The following is an 18,735-nucleotide window of genomic DNA, read 5'->3' on the forward strand; positions in this document are numbered from 1 at the left end:
TGGGTTTTGTATAATTGCCATATCTTCTCCCCCCAGTATCCCACTCTTTCGGCCATACCATGTCCATCTCTTCCTGGATTTTGGGCTGGATCTTTGTTTTCCCAAGAGGATTTTCTAACCCCACCTCCTCTTCAGACAGCGCAGCTTTCCAACATTACTATTTGTATGCATATACTATATACTATACAACCTCTTTCCTTCCTGATCCATCAATTCAATCATGAGGCAAGTATGTGGCCATAAGTTCAGCACTCTCATAATTTAGTAAGATGCTGCTGCACACACTTAACTGACACAAAAAGAGCTCCCACATACCTCTCAACTAGAACCCCTGGACCAATCTGTAAAAACTTTTGAGAGGACCCCCACCTCTCTCACAGTTGATGAGTAGCTACCTCACTAGTGGAATCCATCTACCCCTCAAATCTCAATGGCTTAAATAAACCAAGATCCACTTCAGCCCATGCCATGGTCCACCTGGCTGCAGGTGGCAGAATATACTTTTCTCCTATATCTTTTAATTTAGCGTTTGTTGCCCATTCGCTTACCAGGGCCATACAAAACCTTTCAGGCCTATCCTACCCTGCAGTTTCCCAACAATCCTGCGAAAAAACATTTACAAAAACATAACTCCAGTCTGCCCTCTCAGTACATCCCAGTATCCCAGACCTGGCATCAGACGGCTTAACCCCAGCGGTTCGGCCCCCATTTCTACCCGCAATGGTATCCAACCACTTCATACGTGTGTTGGTTGCCAATCTTTATACCAAACCAGCATAATCATTTATTGATCTGATCATGCAGTGATCTATCCATAAAGGATGTTACAGAATAGAGCCGCTGACTCTGGGAAAACGGATATGACGTTTGTCGAGGACACGGAAATGACGTCAGTGGTTGTTGATCCGAGGGTTTACTGGGAAATGTTTGGTTGGACGCCATATTGCTATCATCTCAGCTTAAGAGCCGCACCAGAGTCTGTCGGAAACAAACACACGGCGTCGGGAAGTAATTAAGCTATTAAATGGGTAAGACGATGGCGGTGTTGACGATGTTGGCTCGTCTTGAGACCCCTCCTAAGGGAGAATCTTTTCCGCGGGGGTCCTCATCTCACGACGGAACGGCTGGAATGGGATGCTCCAAATGAGCGTTATTGGAGAGAGTGAGGGCGGGACTTTCCTTTAAATGTGGTTAGCGGCGTTATAAAGGGCGCGGCTTCTGATAGAGGGATGGCCGTTTCCGTTATGTTTGAAAAATATTGCTTCGTCAAAGTTTTTGTAAAACCTCTAAATGTATTGTTTTTGTCATGTTCATGGTACTCTCCCTCCGTGATCTTCGTACACAACTCATAGGTCGTAAGAGACCGGAAATGTCATAACAGTCGACCGGGATAACATTACACCTCAGGATCCTCTCTCAGCCTAGACCTTTAAGCTAACTGGCAGAGAGCTGTGTTATGCTAACGTTAACGTTGGATGAAAACTACCCAGGTATCTAACATTTATCGCTATAAAAGAATGTCATCCTAACCATCGCATACATCGCCATGACGTTGATTGCCGTTTCATTAAAATACCTTGTCCATTAGATCGCATCTTCTAGTGTGCTGTCGTTAGCACAATGCTAGCTAGGCCCATCTATTTGAATAACGAGCTAGCAATTGTTGATAATATACGGTTCTAATGGCGTGCAGTTAGGTTAGGGGCATTGTTGTGTTTTTTACTGTGTCTAAAGCAGAAACGAGGTTTCTGCTGAACACGTTCGAACAAGGCCTGAATTTTAAAATTTAAAGAGGTTTTGGAAGGTACCTGAACGTAACACAGGCTCAGAAGGGCGTGTTCTCCCCGACCCCAACTCACCACCATAGTCCGCACAGGATCAAACCCAGATGTGTGCGTGTATATATGAATATATATTTGCTTTAACCGTGCTGTCTTTTTGATGATTCAGACACAATGGCCAGCCCAGGGAAGGACACCGACAGAATGAAGAGCTATAAGAACAAAGCACTGAATCCTCAGGAGATGCGTCGCAGAAGGGAGGAGGAAGGAATCCAGCTGCGTAAACAGAAGAGGGAGGAACAGGTGAAACACCTTAATGGAAAAAACTGTCCCTGGTCCAAGTGGATGTACATGATCATGACGTTCCATCCCTTTCTTACACATGAAGGCTGTAGGTTGACTCATATCATGTCCTTACTTGTTCCACAGTTGTTCAAGAGGAGAAATGTATGCGTTCCTTCCGGTGATGAATCCATGCTTGAATGCCCAATCCAGGATCCAGATGTCAGCTCCACTGTACCTGTTTCAGGAGTATGTCTTATTTTCTATGTGATATGATAAAGTACTGTGTATGCTTTTTAGAACTGAATCAAGAATTAATGGTCATATAAACCCAGGGCAGAAAACGTCCTTACCGTTTACATAATTAAGTTGTATCTTCCTCTATGGGGAACTGGCATAAATAATTGTAGCTTGAGTGACAATCACCATGTCAATGCAAATGGATATTGACCAGCTTCCTATGGTTCTTGTACTACTATTACTTCTTGTTTGCTATGCCTATTGGTTGTCCAACATTCCAGCTCTTGGGCCACGCAGTCAGCTTGTAATGTAGTAATTTCCAGCTAAAAGCGCATACAGGTTAAAACCGCCTCCGCGAACAGTCTGCAATTTTGTCCTTTCATGAGAATACAAATAATGTTATCGCAGGAACTGTTGTGTCACTGCTAATTAAAGCACATAGTATTGGATTGACAAAATGTTTCTTTATATTGTTATAGTTATATATTTAGTTATTTTATCAGATTTTAATTAATGCTGTTTTTGTTTTGTTTCATTGTGCTGGTCTTACAACATGTATCTGCTTGGTTTGGCTAATTGTGCATGGCTTGTGTTACTCCAGGAAGGGGTCATAACTCCAGATATGATCCAGATGATCTTCTCAGACGACCCAGACCAGCAACTTATTGCCACACAGAAATTCAGGAAATTACTCTCTAAAGGTTTGTTTACCATGTCATTATGGTGGGAATGGGGCCGATTTCAAAGCAAGAGCGAGAATTGTGAAATAAAGTACAGCAGAATAAGCTCTTTAATCAGCCTAATGCTACACAGACTTGAAGACTGGCCCTGGACCTTTTTTTTTTTTCACATTGTTTGCTGTGATCCAAGTTAATCCATGTTCCAAAGCTGAAACAATGTTCTTTTCCTCGTAAAATAAATGTCTGGTTTTTAACATGTTGAAATTGTGACACCCCTCTCTTTCTCGCAGAACCCAACCCGCCAATAGATGAGGTCATATCAACTCCTGGGGTTGTGAACTGCTTTGTAGAGTTCCTTAAAAGGAACGAAAATTGCACGCTTCAGGTAAAGGGCCTCAGACAACAACACTATTATTCCATCGAGTGATTAAGATGACGAGTTACCAATGGGATGAAGTTTAGGAATGCCTCCTGAACAGCATGTACCGAACATCAAGTACTGTGTGATCCTCCTATTTGTCAGTGTCCTGTGGGGTTGCAGTACAAGTCATACTGTGTGTGCTTGTGTGTTCCCGGATATTAGTTTGAGGCAGCATGGGCACTGACCAACATCGCCTCCGGTACCTTCCTGCACACCAAGGTGGTCATTGAGACGGGCGCCGTGCCCATCTTTATAGAACTGCTCAACTCCGACTACGAGGACGTTCAGGAGCAGGTGAGGCACGCCTAATGAGCAGGATCTTGAATCATGAAAAATATGTGAATTTAATGCATTCACTTCCTTCCACAAGGCTAAGTGTTAAGAAATAGTCATTTGCCGTGTGCAGTTTGATATTCTGTGCGTGGAGTCTACAGAGAGTGATGGTGGTTTCTTTGTTTCAGGCTGTGTGGGCGCTGGGCAACATTGCTGGAGACAATGCGGAGTGTAGAGACTATGTGCTCAACTGTGGTATCCTACCCTCCCTTAAACAGTGAGTTTGTGTGTGCGTGTGTTTCACCAATGTGTTGATGCTTGCTACATGGTGAGATTGGGCACGGTGCAGATATTGAAGTCGTCTTCTTCCCATTTCAAGGCTACTTGCTAAATCCAATCGTCTCACCACCACCCGGAACGCAGTGTGGGCCCTTTCTAACCTCTGCCGCGGAAAAAACCCACCACCAGAATTTGCAAAGGTCAGTCCAGTTGCCCTTATGTTTTTTGTCCAAGGGTTCCGACATTGCTTGAGATTATTTTGTAACCGGCAAGAATTTAATGGCTGCCTCATGGTAGTCCATAGTCAAAACTCATTAATACTCATTTCTTAATTATTCAATGTCAAAACAGCTCACTAGATTGCAAGGATTATGCGTCTCTCCCAAAGTGCTCTCGGTATCATTAAGCCAATCCTTTAAGATTATATCCCACATGCATTCCCGAGTCCTCCCCTGTTGAGCTGCCCCTGACTTCCAGCTTTACCTGGACGCTGACTCATTCCCGTCTCCCCACCGTGTCCTGTCTCAGGTGTCCCCCTGCCTCAGCGTGTTGTCCAGACTGCTGTTCAGCAGCGACCCGGACGTGTTGGCGGACGCCTGCTGGGCACTGTCCTACCTGTCGGACGGACCCAACGATAAGATCCAGACGGTCATCGACTCGGGGGTGTGTCGCCGGCTGGTTGAGCTGCTCATGTAAGGAGACCCTGCGTGTGCAGCTCAGCTGTCCCCTCTCCTGAGGGATAGGCGTGGAGCGGTGGACTAAACTGCATGTCTTCCTTGTTGTGTCGTTGCAGGCACAGCGACTACAAGGTGGTCTCGCCTGCCCTGCGCGCAGTCGGCAACATCGTGACAGGAGACGACATTCAGACCCAGGTAGAGTTTGTTTTTTTTCCATATGTTTGGTGACCAACGAGCCTCCGTGGAGGCGTGCACCTGCTGTGTTCTCTCGGGTGGAAGCTCATGACGCGGGTCTCGTTTCAGGTGATTCTGAACTGCTCGGCACTGCCCTGCTTGCTGCACCTCCTGAGCAGCCCCAAAGAGTCCATAAAGAAGGAAGCATGCTGGACAGTGTCCAACATCACAGCAGGAAACCGAGCACAGATCCAGGTACTGCATCGTGGTTTTGGGCACAAAAACGCGCAGCTGTGTCCCTTTTTAAATATGTTGGCTCTATCTGGTAACAACTTGTGTTTCCTCCTCAGACTGTGATCGATGCCAACATCTTTCCGGTGCTCATAGAGATCCTTCAGAAGGCTGAGTTCCGCACCAGGAAGGAGGCCGCTTGGGCCATCACCAATGCCACTTCGGGTGGCACTCCTGTCCAAATGAGGTATTCATGGCTTTTTTTATTCAATACAAACCTCAACCGTGGAGTGAGATGCATACCATCTGAAGCATGGTTTTGGATAACCCTAGCCTGGTTTTATTGTTGCAACTCTAAATGATCAGCATATTCGAAATGGTCACAGCAATAATATTCGCCTCAGGCCTACGGACAAACGGAGCCTCCGTCCTTGTGTTGCCACAGGTACCTGGTGTCCCTCAACACCATCAAGCCCATGTGCGACCTGTTGACCGTCATGGACTCAAAGATCGTGCAGGTGGCGCTGAACGGCCTGGAGAACATCCTCCGTCTGGGGGAGCAGGAGGCCAAGCAAGGCGGGTCTGGCATCAACCCCTACTGTGCTCTCATCGAGGAGGCCTACGGTACACACACACACACACACACGCGCACACGGACACGCACAGGCACGATACACACGCACAGGCACGATACACACGCACAGGCACGATACACACGCACAGGCACGATACACACACACAGGCACGATTCACACACACGGGCACGATACACACACACAGGCACGATACACACACACACACACTGGCACGATACACACACACACACACACTGGCACGATATACACACACACACACACACACACTGGCACGATACACACACACACACACACACTGGCACGATACACACACACTAGGGCTTTGACTTTTGGCCAAACATCATATTCGAAGTTCGTTTGTTTATTAATATTAGTATTCGAATATATTTGAATATTTATTAATAATATTTTGACCATTAAATGCCTTCAGTAATACCTGGGCTGAATCCAAGTACTTAGTACATACTATTTATGTTCAGTGTCTACTACAGCTATGCGTAGAACGCCTAGAACGGTCTACAGCTATGCGTAGAACGCCTCTGAACTCTTCCGAACATCGCCGTAACTCCACCGGATGTTTGGAGATGACGTGTCTCCCCTCAGATGCCGGCAAAATTACCTTGATAAGTTACCTGTTTTCCATCTTGTCATCGTTGCTATTAAATTAAAAATGTCTTTTTACTTAATTACTTACTTTACTTTTTTACTCTTTTTAATGTCTCTTTTTTTCGCCGCTTTCTATGACGTCTTTCTAAGCCGCTGTTGGTAGTGTCGGGTCAGCCATCTCTTCTTCGTTCGTTACCACACCCGTAGTCTGGTAACGTAGTGACCTACCGTTGTATACTGTGGCGGTAGTACGCATTCGGAAACGTTTTCCGTGCTACACAATGCACACTGAGCATTCGGACGCGCTATATTTGTGGCGTACTACAAAATGCATACTATAAGTATGAGTATTCGGATTCAGCCCTTGATTGGGCTTTGCGAGGTTTGTTTACCGGCGTTGCTATGGTTACCGGTCTTGCGTGTTCCAACTGTTTATTATGTTTCTAATAAATCGCTGTCTAATCAATACTTCATTCACTGCCTCTTCCGTGGTCATTACAATATTATGAATAGACTGCATGGGTTCTCCGACGTCTCTCCCTCTTGGCCTGCCCATAACGGGTTCGAATATTAAGGGCTGCCTAATATTCGTTCGAATTATTTTTATTTTTTTTGATATTCGAATTATATTCGAATCACGAAGTTCGAAGTCAAAGCCCTAACACACACACACACACTGGCACGATACACACACGCACACACTGGCACGATACACACACACTGGCACGATACACACACACACACACTGGCACGATACACACACACACTGGCACGATACACACACACACACAGGCATGACACACTGGCTCTGTCCCGCGCTCTCATCTGTCCAGAACATTACGTCTGGTTGGCTACAGAACATTAGAGGTAAAGACGGCATGTTTCACTCTGAGCTAGTTGAAGAGATAAATGTTGTTCACGGCTTTTGTGTCATTGGTTGCAGTGTTGCATTTTGGTTCAGCTTGGGTTCAGACAGCCATATTTAGAGATACTAAAGTACGTAAACAAACAGGCATGGGTAAACTACGTCGTAATTGGTCAGGATTCACGTCACTGTATTATGAACCTATTCGCTCTTGCAATATAAAAACCTTGAATGTAGGCTAATGCAGAAACTGGTCAAACTCTTCAGCGGCCATGATGTTTAGATATATTGTTTGCGGATGTTGTACCATTGTGCACAGTATGAGCAGCACACTCAGTTGGAGTGTGGATCAAGACGGAGATCACAATGCCTTGAGCTATGTCATACGATGCTGAGATGCCCAGGAATACGCCAGGATGGATTCTGTAAAATATAATCCGCCAATTTGTTTTAAAAAAATGCATGAGACTAGCATGCCAGTCTTACTCAATATAAGTGCAGGTTTCAAATTCAAGTTTCTACTATTGCCACACGGCATGAATGGGGGATTTAACCTCCAGTACAGGAATTAGCTTTTTGGCAGTACAACCCCTTCCAACAATAATTCAGAACAAGGTCAATAAAAGGTGACGGGTACAACAACGGTGCAAAAACAGGATAATAAAATGCAGAGATCAAGGCAAAGTCTGAACAACATCCACATGGTCCATGTGTTAGTGGTTGAGATTGAGTTAAAATGGTGTGTGGGTGTAACCTTATTAAGGTGGTCTGTATCTGTAGCTCCGCTGGGGTTTACACAACAGCTGGTTCCAGTTATTGTCGACGTGTGTGCCAAGAACTTTAAAGGGCCCGGTTATGGTGATTGGTCAGCTAATGATGATTAGGTGATTTCTTATGACTTGTTTTCCCCTCCCTGAAATCAATGATTATTAATCCTTGTTCAGGACCGGATCATTGCCTCTTCGCCAGTTGAATGTTCTTTCTAGCTCTTGGTGGTAGATTGTTTAGTTGATATTTGACCAGAACCGATCCAACGGCACTAGGGAGGGAATACCTCCTTGGCTCGGCACAAACGCTCCAAAAGACCTAGGTCTTGATGCGTCATGAGGGTGCCCATTTTTGTGGGTGTCTGAATACATGTGTCCTGTGTTCACTTTCCAGGCCTGGACAAGATTGAGTTCTTGCAGAGTCATGAGAACCAGGAGATCTACCAGAAGGCCTTCGACTTGATCGAGCACTACTTTGGCGTGGAGGAGGAGGACGCGAGCCTCGCACCACAGGTGGATCAGAGCCAGGGCCAGTTCATCTTCCAACAGCAGGAGGGACCCATGGAAGGCTTCCAGCTCTAACCCGGCCCACCAGTGTGCCACCTTTTTATTTCCCTTCAACTCCCACAACCTTTCCTCCCGGACTTGGAGTCGAAAATGCCTGAGTGCGAGAGAGAGAGGGAGTCAGTGCCCCCTACAAGGGGCCGACCGGAACTGCTGTTCGATACTCTGTCCTCATATCTCCTCGGCACACATTTTTCTGCAGCTAACACTCGCCACAAAAGAGGCAGGAAAGACAGAGGTATACTTTTTCTGTTTTAGTTTTTTTTTTTGTGAGGAGAAAATTGCGTCGTCTTTTGCGTAGAGTCGAAGACGCTATACAGAGTACTAAAGGTTACTAGTTTACCTCCATTAGAGTTTAGCGGCTCTGCTGAGGCCAAATTTACTCCAGGACGGAAGAGTTAAACAAAAATATCCAACTAAATTCAATGTTTATTGTAAGTGTGGTTATATTTACACAATGATAATACTATTCTTTGTTTGATAAAATATGAATTGGTACATCCAAATTACCTTCCTTATCCCTTTTTAAATGTGAAACTACCTCTTCAGTCTACAAAACAAAAACAAAAATGAGGCGCGTCAAACAGGCATTTCTACCTTTTCTGGAGCCTAAGCTGGAGAGCTGTTCATGACATTATACGTTCTACTTTGTCCGTTAAAGCTTCTCTGAGGATGCTGTACTTCCTCAACGGCTTAAAGTGTATTTTGTTTTTATTCGCAATTTTCCCGTCAATGAACTGAGTCGCTAACCACCCAGACAGATACTCCCCTTAATTTATTATGGTTTGTTCTCCCAAGCGAGGCAGAGAGCTGTCGACACCCGGGCTCACTCTGAGCGCTCTAACCCAGACCATAGGCGAGAGGTGATAACGTGTGTGTAACGATCTCGTAGTGTTATTTTGAAGTTGAGTAGTGTTGAGCTGCTTCCGTTTGAATGCATTTTGTTGAACACAGGACAGGAGCCGGCCAAGTGAGGTGCTGTCCATATCAAACAACGGGATTGTTCATTCAACTTAACAAACAAAAAAACAAATTTACATAAACTTCTATTTTGAAAAAAACAAAAAAATGGTATGCTCATCTCATGGTGAAACTAGTGACATGTATGATACGAACCCTCTTTTTCTGCTTGTGATGGGACGCTATCCTTCGGGATACCTTACAATAGACTTGATGGAATTGGACATGGCTAGTTAGACCGAAATTGCAGGTTTTGTATATTATATATACATTTAAGAAACTGTCTGAAATTATTTAAATATAAGGTTGAGTGTGGAAAGGTGTTTTATGCAGTTCATTTCTGACTGATATGCAGTTGTTGTACTTACTGTCTCCCATAGGTTTCTTTTCTACAGCTGGTCGATTATTATTATTTTTGTTATCATTTAGGACGTTTTGCCTAATTTCTTTTTTAGGAGGACTCTGACATTTAGTTTTAAGTCTAAATGGGAGATACTGATTGGTCCTCATGTGTCTCACTGGTTTTGTGTTGCTATACCTGAACCAATGTAGAGCTTCTTAAATTGGGCATGACATATTCTTTAAAAATGTCCATGCATTGTATCAGAGTACACTCAACTTAAACCAGCCCCTGGATAAAAAATTGATATATTTATCGGAAATTGAAAATATCTTCCTAATGCAAAAATAACAAGCACATTCAATCGTGTATAGTTTTCTAATTATCTCTTGTGTGATTGTATTTTTGCTTTGTTTTTGGGTGCAATTTGGTAGAATATTGTATTTGTTTTGGGAATTAAATTTGCTGTGCTCAAGCAGATTGTAATACACAGAACCCTGAAAACCGTAATAGAATTGAACCATTCTGCAGGACGATATTACAGTTTGCTGCAGTTGTTCGGCCTATATCTTTAATAGGCTGGACTGTGGGCCCTTTCTCCCTGGAACTATGGCAGTTGCCGTCCTATGAAATATTGACATGATGGAGTGCAAAAAAGGTAAATAAATGGACCCGTAATAGCAAACCACTAGGCGCTGTTCAATCGTTGACACAGCTGTTTGGAAATGGTTCACATTGATTGGCTAGCTGGTTTGACATAAGGGAGTGCAAATGTGCTTCACTATTGCTGAGCAATATGACACATTGTTGTTGTGTCGCTGTATTTTTCTTCTTCCAGCTGAATAAAAATATTCCCATTGTTTCAATATTGGCTACTCGTGGTTTACTGCAAGGACACGAGACAAATCTGAATTGCATGTTTTGTAACATTTTCTTTAAAAAGAAAAAATGCAGCCGATTGTTATGGTTGAGATCGAGATATTTACCAGAAGGGGATTGCTTTTTTGTTCAATTGAATTGTGTATAATCCTGTTGACCTACGTTTTATGCTTCAGAAAGTGTTGTTGTGCAGCTGTTAAGCCCTGGATAAGACGCTGTTCAACGGGCATTTGGATATAATAATATTTCCGCAGTATCAAAATAAACAAGCTTATTATATGGACCAAATACACTTAACCCTAATTTATAACCATTAGGGAAAGATTAACTTGTGGGAAATCCCATGGGTCTGACTGAAACCGGTTTGCTCTCTCGGTCAGCATTAAGTGAATGGACTGCCATTGTATATGAGGATTTCCTAAGGCTCTAGGCGGTAATGAAGAATGCGGGATTGTGTAACTGACTGTGTCCATTACCATCCTGTTATTACACACATACTCACCCAGGTATGTCTATTATATATATATATATGTATATATATGTGTGTGTATGTTGGCAATATTTCTTTTTTTGCCTTAAAATTAAGATACATTTATAGTAATTCCCTATACCTGTGCATTATAATCCCTTTATTCATAAGGGTCTGGGGAAGTTTCTCCATTTAAATGATCTTATTTCTCCTGATATTTCTCCCTTGGTTTCTATTCCTAAGGGAGTTTCAATTCTAATGCCTTCCATTTCAATTCCTTGGGAAATGTAGTTTCTGTTGAGTAAAAATAGAACAGTGATGTTAATATATACATTTCTGACGGTAATGATTTATATTAACATACTAGATTATCTCAGACACAAACATATCCTCTCTCATCCTCATATTCTCTCTCCTTTCTTTTACTCTTTCGTTGAGCGTTTTTTGTTTTCATCGTCAGATAACCAGTTTGGCCACTTCATGAAATGGTACTGATTCAAAGGAAACATGGAAACCAGCGGTGCCTGGGGCGACGAAGCACTCCCTCACCTGGACACAGTTGGACTCAGTGTTTTAAATGTTTCTTTATTTACATCTTATTCACATTTTATACAATTGTCCATTACAAATTATCCTGAGTTATGAATCAAAGTAAAAAAATTAAATTGACGGGATATACTATGGATTTCACTGTTCATCACAATCAGATGGCTGTTGTTCATTCAGTCATAATCAATATGTTTACAATATGCATTGCAATCCACAGCAATGCAGCTATAGATATTACATGTTGTATATGTAGAGCTGCATTACAATGCAACTAAAGATACATTACCATAATATCTAATGGAATATATTATGAGGTGAGGCAGACATTTCCTAAACATGCTCACCGGCAATCCTTTGGTCTGAATGTTGGTCTGACCAAACGTAAAGGTCTGTGGTTGAGTTGAAGATATATACATTTATGTACAACAATATCGCTATTGCTATGACCTCATATGCTCGTCCGTCTCCTGTGACGCTGTCTCACTGCTACATCAGAGTTGATGCTGACGCTGTTGCTGCTGATGGAGGCCTTCGTAGCCCTGCTGCTTCCCGTTGACTTCCGGAAGAGAGACGGGACGCTTATGATGTACGGCCCCGCAAACCTCTCCCCGGGCAGGGTCGTGTCCGAGACGGACACGGAGTCCAGGTTTCTCCTTGAGTACTCGTAGACGTTCTTCTTGAAGGCCGTGGCCGTGTTCTGGTCCCTCTTGAAGAGAATCACATAGCACTTGGGGAAAAAGTGGCAGCTGAGGACGCCGTAATTGGAGATCAGGATGACCACCATCTCCACGGCCGGCACGTAGATCCCCGAGGTGGTGACGTAGACGGGCACGAAGATCAGCCAGGAGATGAGGTAGAGCAGCATGCTGAACGTGATGAACTTGGCTTCGTTGTACTTCTGAGGCAGCTTGCGGCCTTTGTAGGCACAGGCGAAGCAGACGAGTGCCAGCACCGCGATGTATCCCAGCATGACCCCGAAGAGCACGTAAGAGCCCTCGTGGCACTCGGCCAGCATGGTGGTGGGGTACATGACCACGTGGTAGAACGGGCTCCACAGCACCAGCCAGCAGGTGCACGCGCCTACCTGCAGAGCCACGCAGACGGCAACGATGACGTATGGCCGGTAGAGCTGCCGCAGGGCCCGCTGCAGCCGCGGGTTGACCTGGAACGCCAGCAGGATCTTCAGGGACTTCACCAGGATGCAGGAGACGCACAGCGTGAAGCTGACGCCAAACAGCACCTGACGGGCCTCGCACAGCCGGACGCTGGGCGGTCCCACGAACATGGTGGCGCTGGTGAAGCTGCCCACCAGGGAGAGGAGGATGACCTGGCACAAGGGCCCCCCGCCGGCCCTAACCACGGGGGTGTGGCGCTGGTGCAGGAACAGAGCGGCGATCAGCAGGACCAGCAGGATGCCGACGGCCGACAGCACCAGCAGCACCACAGCGAAGCCGTCCCTCCAGGAGAAGAAGTTGAGGGTTTTGCGGAGGCAGCGCGAGCTGCCCTCCGGACTCCACTCCATGTTGCTGCCGCAGCGCACGCATTTCACTGAATCTGAAAGGGAGGGTGTGCAGGGGGGAAGGGAGGCGGGAACAAGGGCACCAGAGACGGATTCAGGACACAAACTCGGAGCATGACTGGGTGTTGTAGGTGTGAATGCGTGGGTAGGTTTCTCACCTGTGTCGTTAGAAAAGTAGTTCTCTGTGCAGTTGATGCACTCGTAACAACAGGTGTGTTGACCCAATGCTACTTTCTTGGACTGTCCAGGCTGGCACGTATCTGAGCATTTTGACACAATTCTCTGAAAAAGAGAAGTGCAAAATTAAACAAGCTTGTATATATTTATATATATAAATGCCTTATTTTGGGGGAAAAAATCTAAATAAAATCTAATTTGAATTTGTTGTTTGAGTAGAGAACATTGACTTTGTCTTCGGCTTTCAAAGAAAAAATAACTGATTAACATAGTTATGCCCATGTCAGCACTGGATGGATTTTGCTCTCGATGTAAACCAACGCACTTATTATGTTTTGAGTAAACATTACCCTTTATTTTGTAAGTGTTAGAGTGTGTCTGTGACCTTACTTACACTTAGGTCCGTTAGCTGTTTCCTAGCAAGGTGACTGACGTAAACAAAGCTGTGGTTGAGAGTGCTGTACTCAGCCACAATGTCGTGGATGTAGATGCTTCCATTTTCAGTCCTCCACAGAGTGATGTCGTAGTCCAGGTTGATATCTCCTTTTTTGTCAAAGCTGTAGTTCTTGTCCCTGATCGGGAACCACTGGTTTCGCAAAGCTTTTAGGACCTGAAATGATAATAATAATATAAATATATACAATATTTATTTCCTTATTTCATAATACTTATTTCCATAAACAAATTTGTTGAAAAGACAATATGAATGGACACATGCAACATGTCTAAACGTTTTTCTTTTTTTCCCCGCCTTCTTTAAAGAGCCATCTATGGCTTCTGTTAACTAAACACAGTCAAGCCAACTCCACCATTATAGCTGTGAACTGTCTGAAACACCCAAACCTAAAGTTGTCCCTTACCTCCCATGGTCGCACTGTGCCATTTTCTTTACAGTCCCTCAATCGACAGATGGAGGCGACAGCGTGAGTGATTGCACCCACGGCCATTTCAACCCCAAACACTTTATCATAGTCTATGTGCTCCTGGAGGCTCTCCTCAGCGTGAGCTAACGTAATAGCATCCATGGCGCCTTGGCTGGTGTTCAGCTCTGCATAGAACTCATCCAGGAAAGGGTTGGTCACTGGGCTGTGGTGCCCAGTGCTCAGCAGCTTGCTCAGGTAGCGGTTGAAGGACTCCATGTCCCCACGTTTGAAGGTGAAGCCCACCACGTGGCCCACCTCCTCCAGCTTCATGTGTTTGCTCAGAGAGCTGGTGGTGGCCCAGATGTCGCTCGCCAGCCATATCCTCCTCATGGCCTCCAAAGGCTGGCCGTCCTGCAGCGTCTGCCTCCGCAGCTCCTGGGTCAGGTGCATCATGTGGATGGGCTTCACGAACGACACGATCACCTTCACCCTGTGGCTGCTGAGGATGGCTCTGGCCGCGGCGCGGACCGAGAGAAAGAGCTGCGGGTTGGACAGGGACTCGGGGAAGGTCTCTCTGAAGGACACGCAGACGCCCACCTCCGAGGCCTGGGACACGAAGCTGTCCTTGACGGAGCGGCCGTAGTCCCCGTCCGTGGTGAGGATGCCCACCCAGGTCCACTTGTTGTCGCTCAGCAGCTGCACCATGGCGGCCGTCTGGTACTTGTCATTTGGGACGGTCCTCATGAAGCCGGGGAAGCGGGCCTTGTCACTCAGGATGGCCGCAGTCGATGCGTAGCTGATCTAGATAAAATAAAAAGGGATGATGAATTCCTTGCAACCACTGATGAGCAGTTCATTTGGTTGTCAAATCGGTGTCGTTTCGTTATCGCATAATCTTACCTGAGGTATGGACTTGAGTGTGAGCTGCCTGGCGATGGCGATGGACATCTCTGAGTGCTGCGCCCCAACAACGGCCAGGACGGGCGGGGGTTGAGGAGAGGTGGCGTTGGTTCCCTCGCTGCTGCTGCTGCTGCAATCCCCCTTACCGGTGAAGTCGGCCGTGACCCTGAGGGCCATGCTCACGTCGGAGCAGGAGTCGTAGATGCGGTATCCCAGGGTGACGCCGACCTCCTTCAGGGCCGGTGACCTGTTCATAGTGTTGATGGCGTTGATCATAGCGATGGCCGTCGTGAAGCCGCCCTTGTCGAAGCTGTTGGAAGTCAACAAGAAGGGAAGTGTATGTGGCATCATCGATTGAACAGAGTCAACAGTGTCATCGACGGATCGCTCAGAGTTGCCTAAAGACACAAAAGAAGAGAGTTGAGGATTGATTCGCCAATAAAATTCCCGTGGGACAGGTGCCACTATTTTGAGCTATTATACATGACGTGTGATCTCACCTGACACATTTCTGCATTTGGGGTGGAAAGAAGGCGCTGTCTCTCTGCACGTCCTGGTGGATGGGAAACACCCCACCGATGATGAAGTCCCCCGGTCGTGTTGCGCCCACTGGTCTGGTCCCAGCCTCCCTGGTGTGGCCCCTCACCAGCAATGGCAGCACGAGGAGCAGCCCCTTGAGAAGAGGGCCCGTGCAGCTCATTCTATTTACCGCACTCTACTCTGTGCCGGTTTTACGGTCTTGTGTTACACTTGTCTGTCACATCCAGTTTTACTGTCTTTTTTTTTCTTTTTTCTCCCTCCTCTGTTGTTTCTCTCCTTGGCTATCGCTCCTGGTTGAATGAGCTGAGTGCCTCTGGCACAGTGATTCTGTTTCTCACCGTAAGCATCTTCAATAAACACTTCCCTGTTGCCTAGAAGCCCCCCCCCCCCATGCCCTAGTTACCTGTAGTAGGAGGCCTTCCCACTTTCCATGGAACTAGAAACGTTGACTAGTTTTGGTTAAAAAAACTAAACAACAAAGAATGGGTTTCTGTGTCAGCCTTTCTCTGATGGGGGATGAGGGCATGATGACACATCTAGTATCTATAAACATCAATATGATACTGTTTAAACCTGCTTCACAGGTTTGATGCCCAGGAATCAGATGTAGACATCACTGACATCCCCATGTTTTTCTGTACAGTCTACACATTTATGATTATTTTGACTTGGCATAGCGAAAACAGATGTTTGGCAGACACACGCTTAGACACAGATATCACAGATTCTTTCAATTTATTTCATATTTCCCCTGCAAGTACACCTTTTATACTTAATTTCTTGTATCTCATGCATTGGTGTTTTTGTGTAACAGCTGTTAATTTCTTCATTGCCCCAGTTGCTGTTTCTATACTGGTATGTTTCCACTGTATGCCATGTCATTATTGAATGTGAATTTATTGATATTATTCATACTATTTGGGATAGCTGAGGTGCCCCCCCTTCATCAGACAATTAACATTTTATATAAATCTATTTGGGATCATACATGTTGAATCTTATAATGATATATATGATATATATTTGCCGTATACTTTGAAACATCATCATCACCATCATGTACAAATTTATGAATGAAAACTACAAACGAAAAAAGTGAATGGCTCTTCCACTATGCGTCACTGTTGGAGCGTTATCCTGTGTGGAATATCCTTTAAAGTGCCACTAGGGGGAGTGGCAGGAGCAGGAATGTCTCTTTCCTGGGAACCGAGGAACTCGGAAATTTACAAGTAGCCTACCCCATAGCGAGACACTGAAATCCTTCCCATCCCATCACCTTTGCAATGGCTTGTATCTTTTGTCATTTCAGGACTTATTAAGATGTTTATCATTCTAGATGACTGATTCACACTGCATTAAAGACAGGGTGGGTAACGTAGATCATTTTGTCTAGACATAAAATGACAGGAGTGTGCTGTGCCAATCTGCAATGTGGTGCGTGTGTGTGTGAGGAAGAGGTTGAATTTCCCCCAAGGGATGAATAAAGTAGGCCTACCTATCTCTCTATCGATTGATCTAAGAGAGTAATGTTGTGGGAGATAAGGTTAAAAGCCGGCAGGTATTGAAAACAGCATGCCTCCTCCTTCCCCCCCAGCACCACCATACCGCACCCTCCCGCCATCTGTGGCTGCTCGATCCTCACTCTCACTTGAGGGTTGCAGCCACTCAGCAAAAACAAGGAAACGCTAAACACTGAATTGAATTATTTGTTTTGTGAAACTTATGGACATAATCAAGCATGGGTTGTCATGACAACGCCTCGCACATTGCTCCCGCCCCACATCCTTGGCAAGCATGTGTGAAAAACGGGGCCCCCAGACACTGTCAACTCAGCGTGTAACGCCTAAAGCCTTGTTGACAAAGGAAATACCAACACAATTAGCATCCATTGAGTGTTATGGATGAGAGTGACTGATAGCAGGATCCGCTGCAGCGGGTTGTGATGCAGGTGAGCGGACACAGGGGCCCTAACTTGAACCAGCTGTAGCCTACTTGGCAGGCAGATTGCTCTCTGCTGTCTGCTGTCTGCTCTCTGCTCGTGTTCTTACATTGGCGACAGATTTGCGCAATTTGTCGTTGCAGCCCCTAAAATGTGCATGATTCTCGGATGACTTGTTCCACACACACCCAAACGCTGACGGAAAAAAAACAGTTCACTCAGAGGTGGGAACCACTCCCAATGGTCTCCCTTTGGAAGCATATTGAGTCATCCAGTAGCGTTAGGAAGAGGTCCTGATGATAGTGTGTGTTTTTAACTGTAACCTTATTTGCCTGCCTCATAGTACCTTGAATCATTACACCAGATAGAGCTTCAGATCATCACCCATAAGAATGTGTGTGTGTGTGTGTGTGTGTGTGTGTGTGTGTGTGTGTGTGTGTGTGTGTGTGACGGTAGAGCTACTGAAAATCTAAAGAAAATCCATGAGCCTACCAACAATCTGTACTATTGTGATCCTCATCTTCCTCTTCCTTATCTCTGTAGCGATTTATGTACACCATCTTCTTCTCCTTTGCCTATATCACTGGTAACATAGTGATGCATCTGAGTATGTTAACCATATCATTTTGAAAATCATAAAAACACTTTCTAGCAATTATTCATAAACCCTTTGGAACCCCAACACATTGGCCGATGTGACGCCATTTCACAGCTGCTCTCGCTGGGGTGGGGTTTTCACGCAACTGTTGTTTGGAGAAATAAACCAAGCCAAGAGCTACACAAAGCTTTCACGGCAACCAACCCTCTCTTTATTAATATTTGGACATTAGTAAATAGTTAATTTATTGCTGTGATGTCATATGAGCCAGTGTCTCACTGTGATAATACTGTTACATTGGGAAAATGTACAGTTTTTTACCTAGACACCTGGGCCCCTAAACCAAGGTTAATAAGCAGAGAAAATACCCAAGCTTTGTTCAGATCTGCTTCCAGATCACGGGCACTGGGAACCCTTTTGGACGTCCGGCTACAAATTTGATAAACAAAGACGCAAACAAAACAGACACACAAGCACACACGCACATAAAGACGGCCAACTAGATCCTTCCTCGGAAATGTATCTTAACGGCTGTACGACCACACGTGGAAGTTGAGCTGTGAAAC

General features: G+C 45.3%; 2 protein-coding genes across 3 annotated transcripts; one reads left to right on the plus strand and one right to left on the minus strand.

Annotated features, from left to right (window-relative positions):
- The first annotated feature begins 870 nt into the window (after nt 1-870).
- On the plus strand, nt 871-10,602 carry kpna5 (karyopherin alpha 5 (importin alpha 6)). Of its 2 annotated transcripts, none has more exons than XM_030369755.1 (14): nt 871-1,028; nt 1,951-2,084; nt 2,211-2,312; nt 2,905-3,004; nt 3,274-3,368; nt 3,567-3,698; nt 3,866-3,954; nt 4,057-4,156; nt 4,485-4,648; nt 4,750-4,828; nt 4,937-5,062; nt 5,158-5,285; nt 5,484-5,662; nt 8,267-10,602. In XM_030369755.1, the coding sequence occupies exons 1-14, from the start codon at nt 1,025-1,027 to the stop codon at nt 8,452-8,454; spliced, it is 1,620 nt and encodes a 539-aa protein (XP_030225615.1). In that variant the 5' UTR covers nt 871-1,024; the 3' UTR covers nt 8,455-10,602. The 2 variants fall into 2 exon arrangements, with proteins under 2 accessions (XP_030225615.1, XP_030225614.1); XM_030369754.1 differs by lacking the exon at nt 871-1,028 and adding an exon at nt 1,244-1,490.
- Nucleotides 10,603-11,689: 1,087 nt separating this feature from the next.
- On the minus strand, nt 11,690-15,792 carry gprc6a (G protein-coupled receptor, class C, group 6, member A). Its single transcript, XM_030370377.1, has 6 exons — nt 15,593-15,792; nt 15,093-15,402; nt 14,190-14,993; nt 13,724-13,939; nt 13,311-13,434; nt 11,690-13,187 (listed from the first exon to the last, which is right to left on the minus strand). Exons 1-6 carry the CDS (start codon nt 15,790-15,792, stop codon nt 12,082-12,084), a joined length of 2,760 nt encoding a protein of 919 aa, XP_030226237.1. The 3' UTR covers nt 11,690-12,081.
- Nucleotides 15,793-18,735: the final 2,943 nt, after the last annotated feature.

The sequence above is a fragment of the Gadus morhua genome, chromosome 11 (genome assembly GCF_902167405.1).
Source record: "Gadus morhua chromosome 11, gadMor3.0, whole genome shotgun sequence".
In the NCBI taxonomy this organism is placed as follows: Eukaryota; Metazoa; Chordata; class Actinopteri; order Gadiformes; family Gadidae; genus Gadus; species Gadus morhua.

Bases quoted from the DNA above. Each gene is read 5' to 3' on its own strand.
- kpna5 (XM_030369754.1), top strand. From the start codon at position 1,457: ATGCTAACGTTAACGTTGGATGAAAACTACCCAG. The intron at 2,313-2,904 runs GTATGTCTTATT...GTGTTACTCCAG, and splicing joins CCACTGTACCTGTTTCAGGA to GAAGGGGTCATAACTCCAGA. The intron at 4,157-4,484 runs GTCAGTCCAGTT...GTCCTGTCTCAG, and splicing joins CACCACCAGAATTTGCAAAG to GTGTCCCCCTGCCTCAGCGT.
- gprc6a (XM_030370377.1), bottom strand. From the start codon at position 15,792: ATGAGCTGCACGGGCCCTCTTCTCAAGGGGCTGCTCCTCGTGCTGCCA. The intron at 14,994-15,092 runs GTAAGATTATGC...TATTTTATCTAG, and splicing joins CACTCAAGTCCATACCTCAG to ATCAGCTACGCATCGACTGC. The intron at 13,188-13,310 runs GTGAGAAACCTA...CCTCCCTTTCAG, and splicing joins CTACTTTTCTAACGACACAG to ATTCAGTGAAATGCGTGCGC.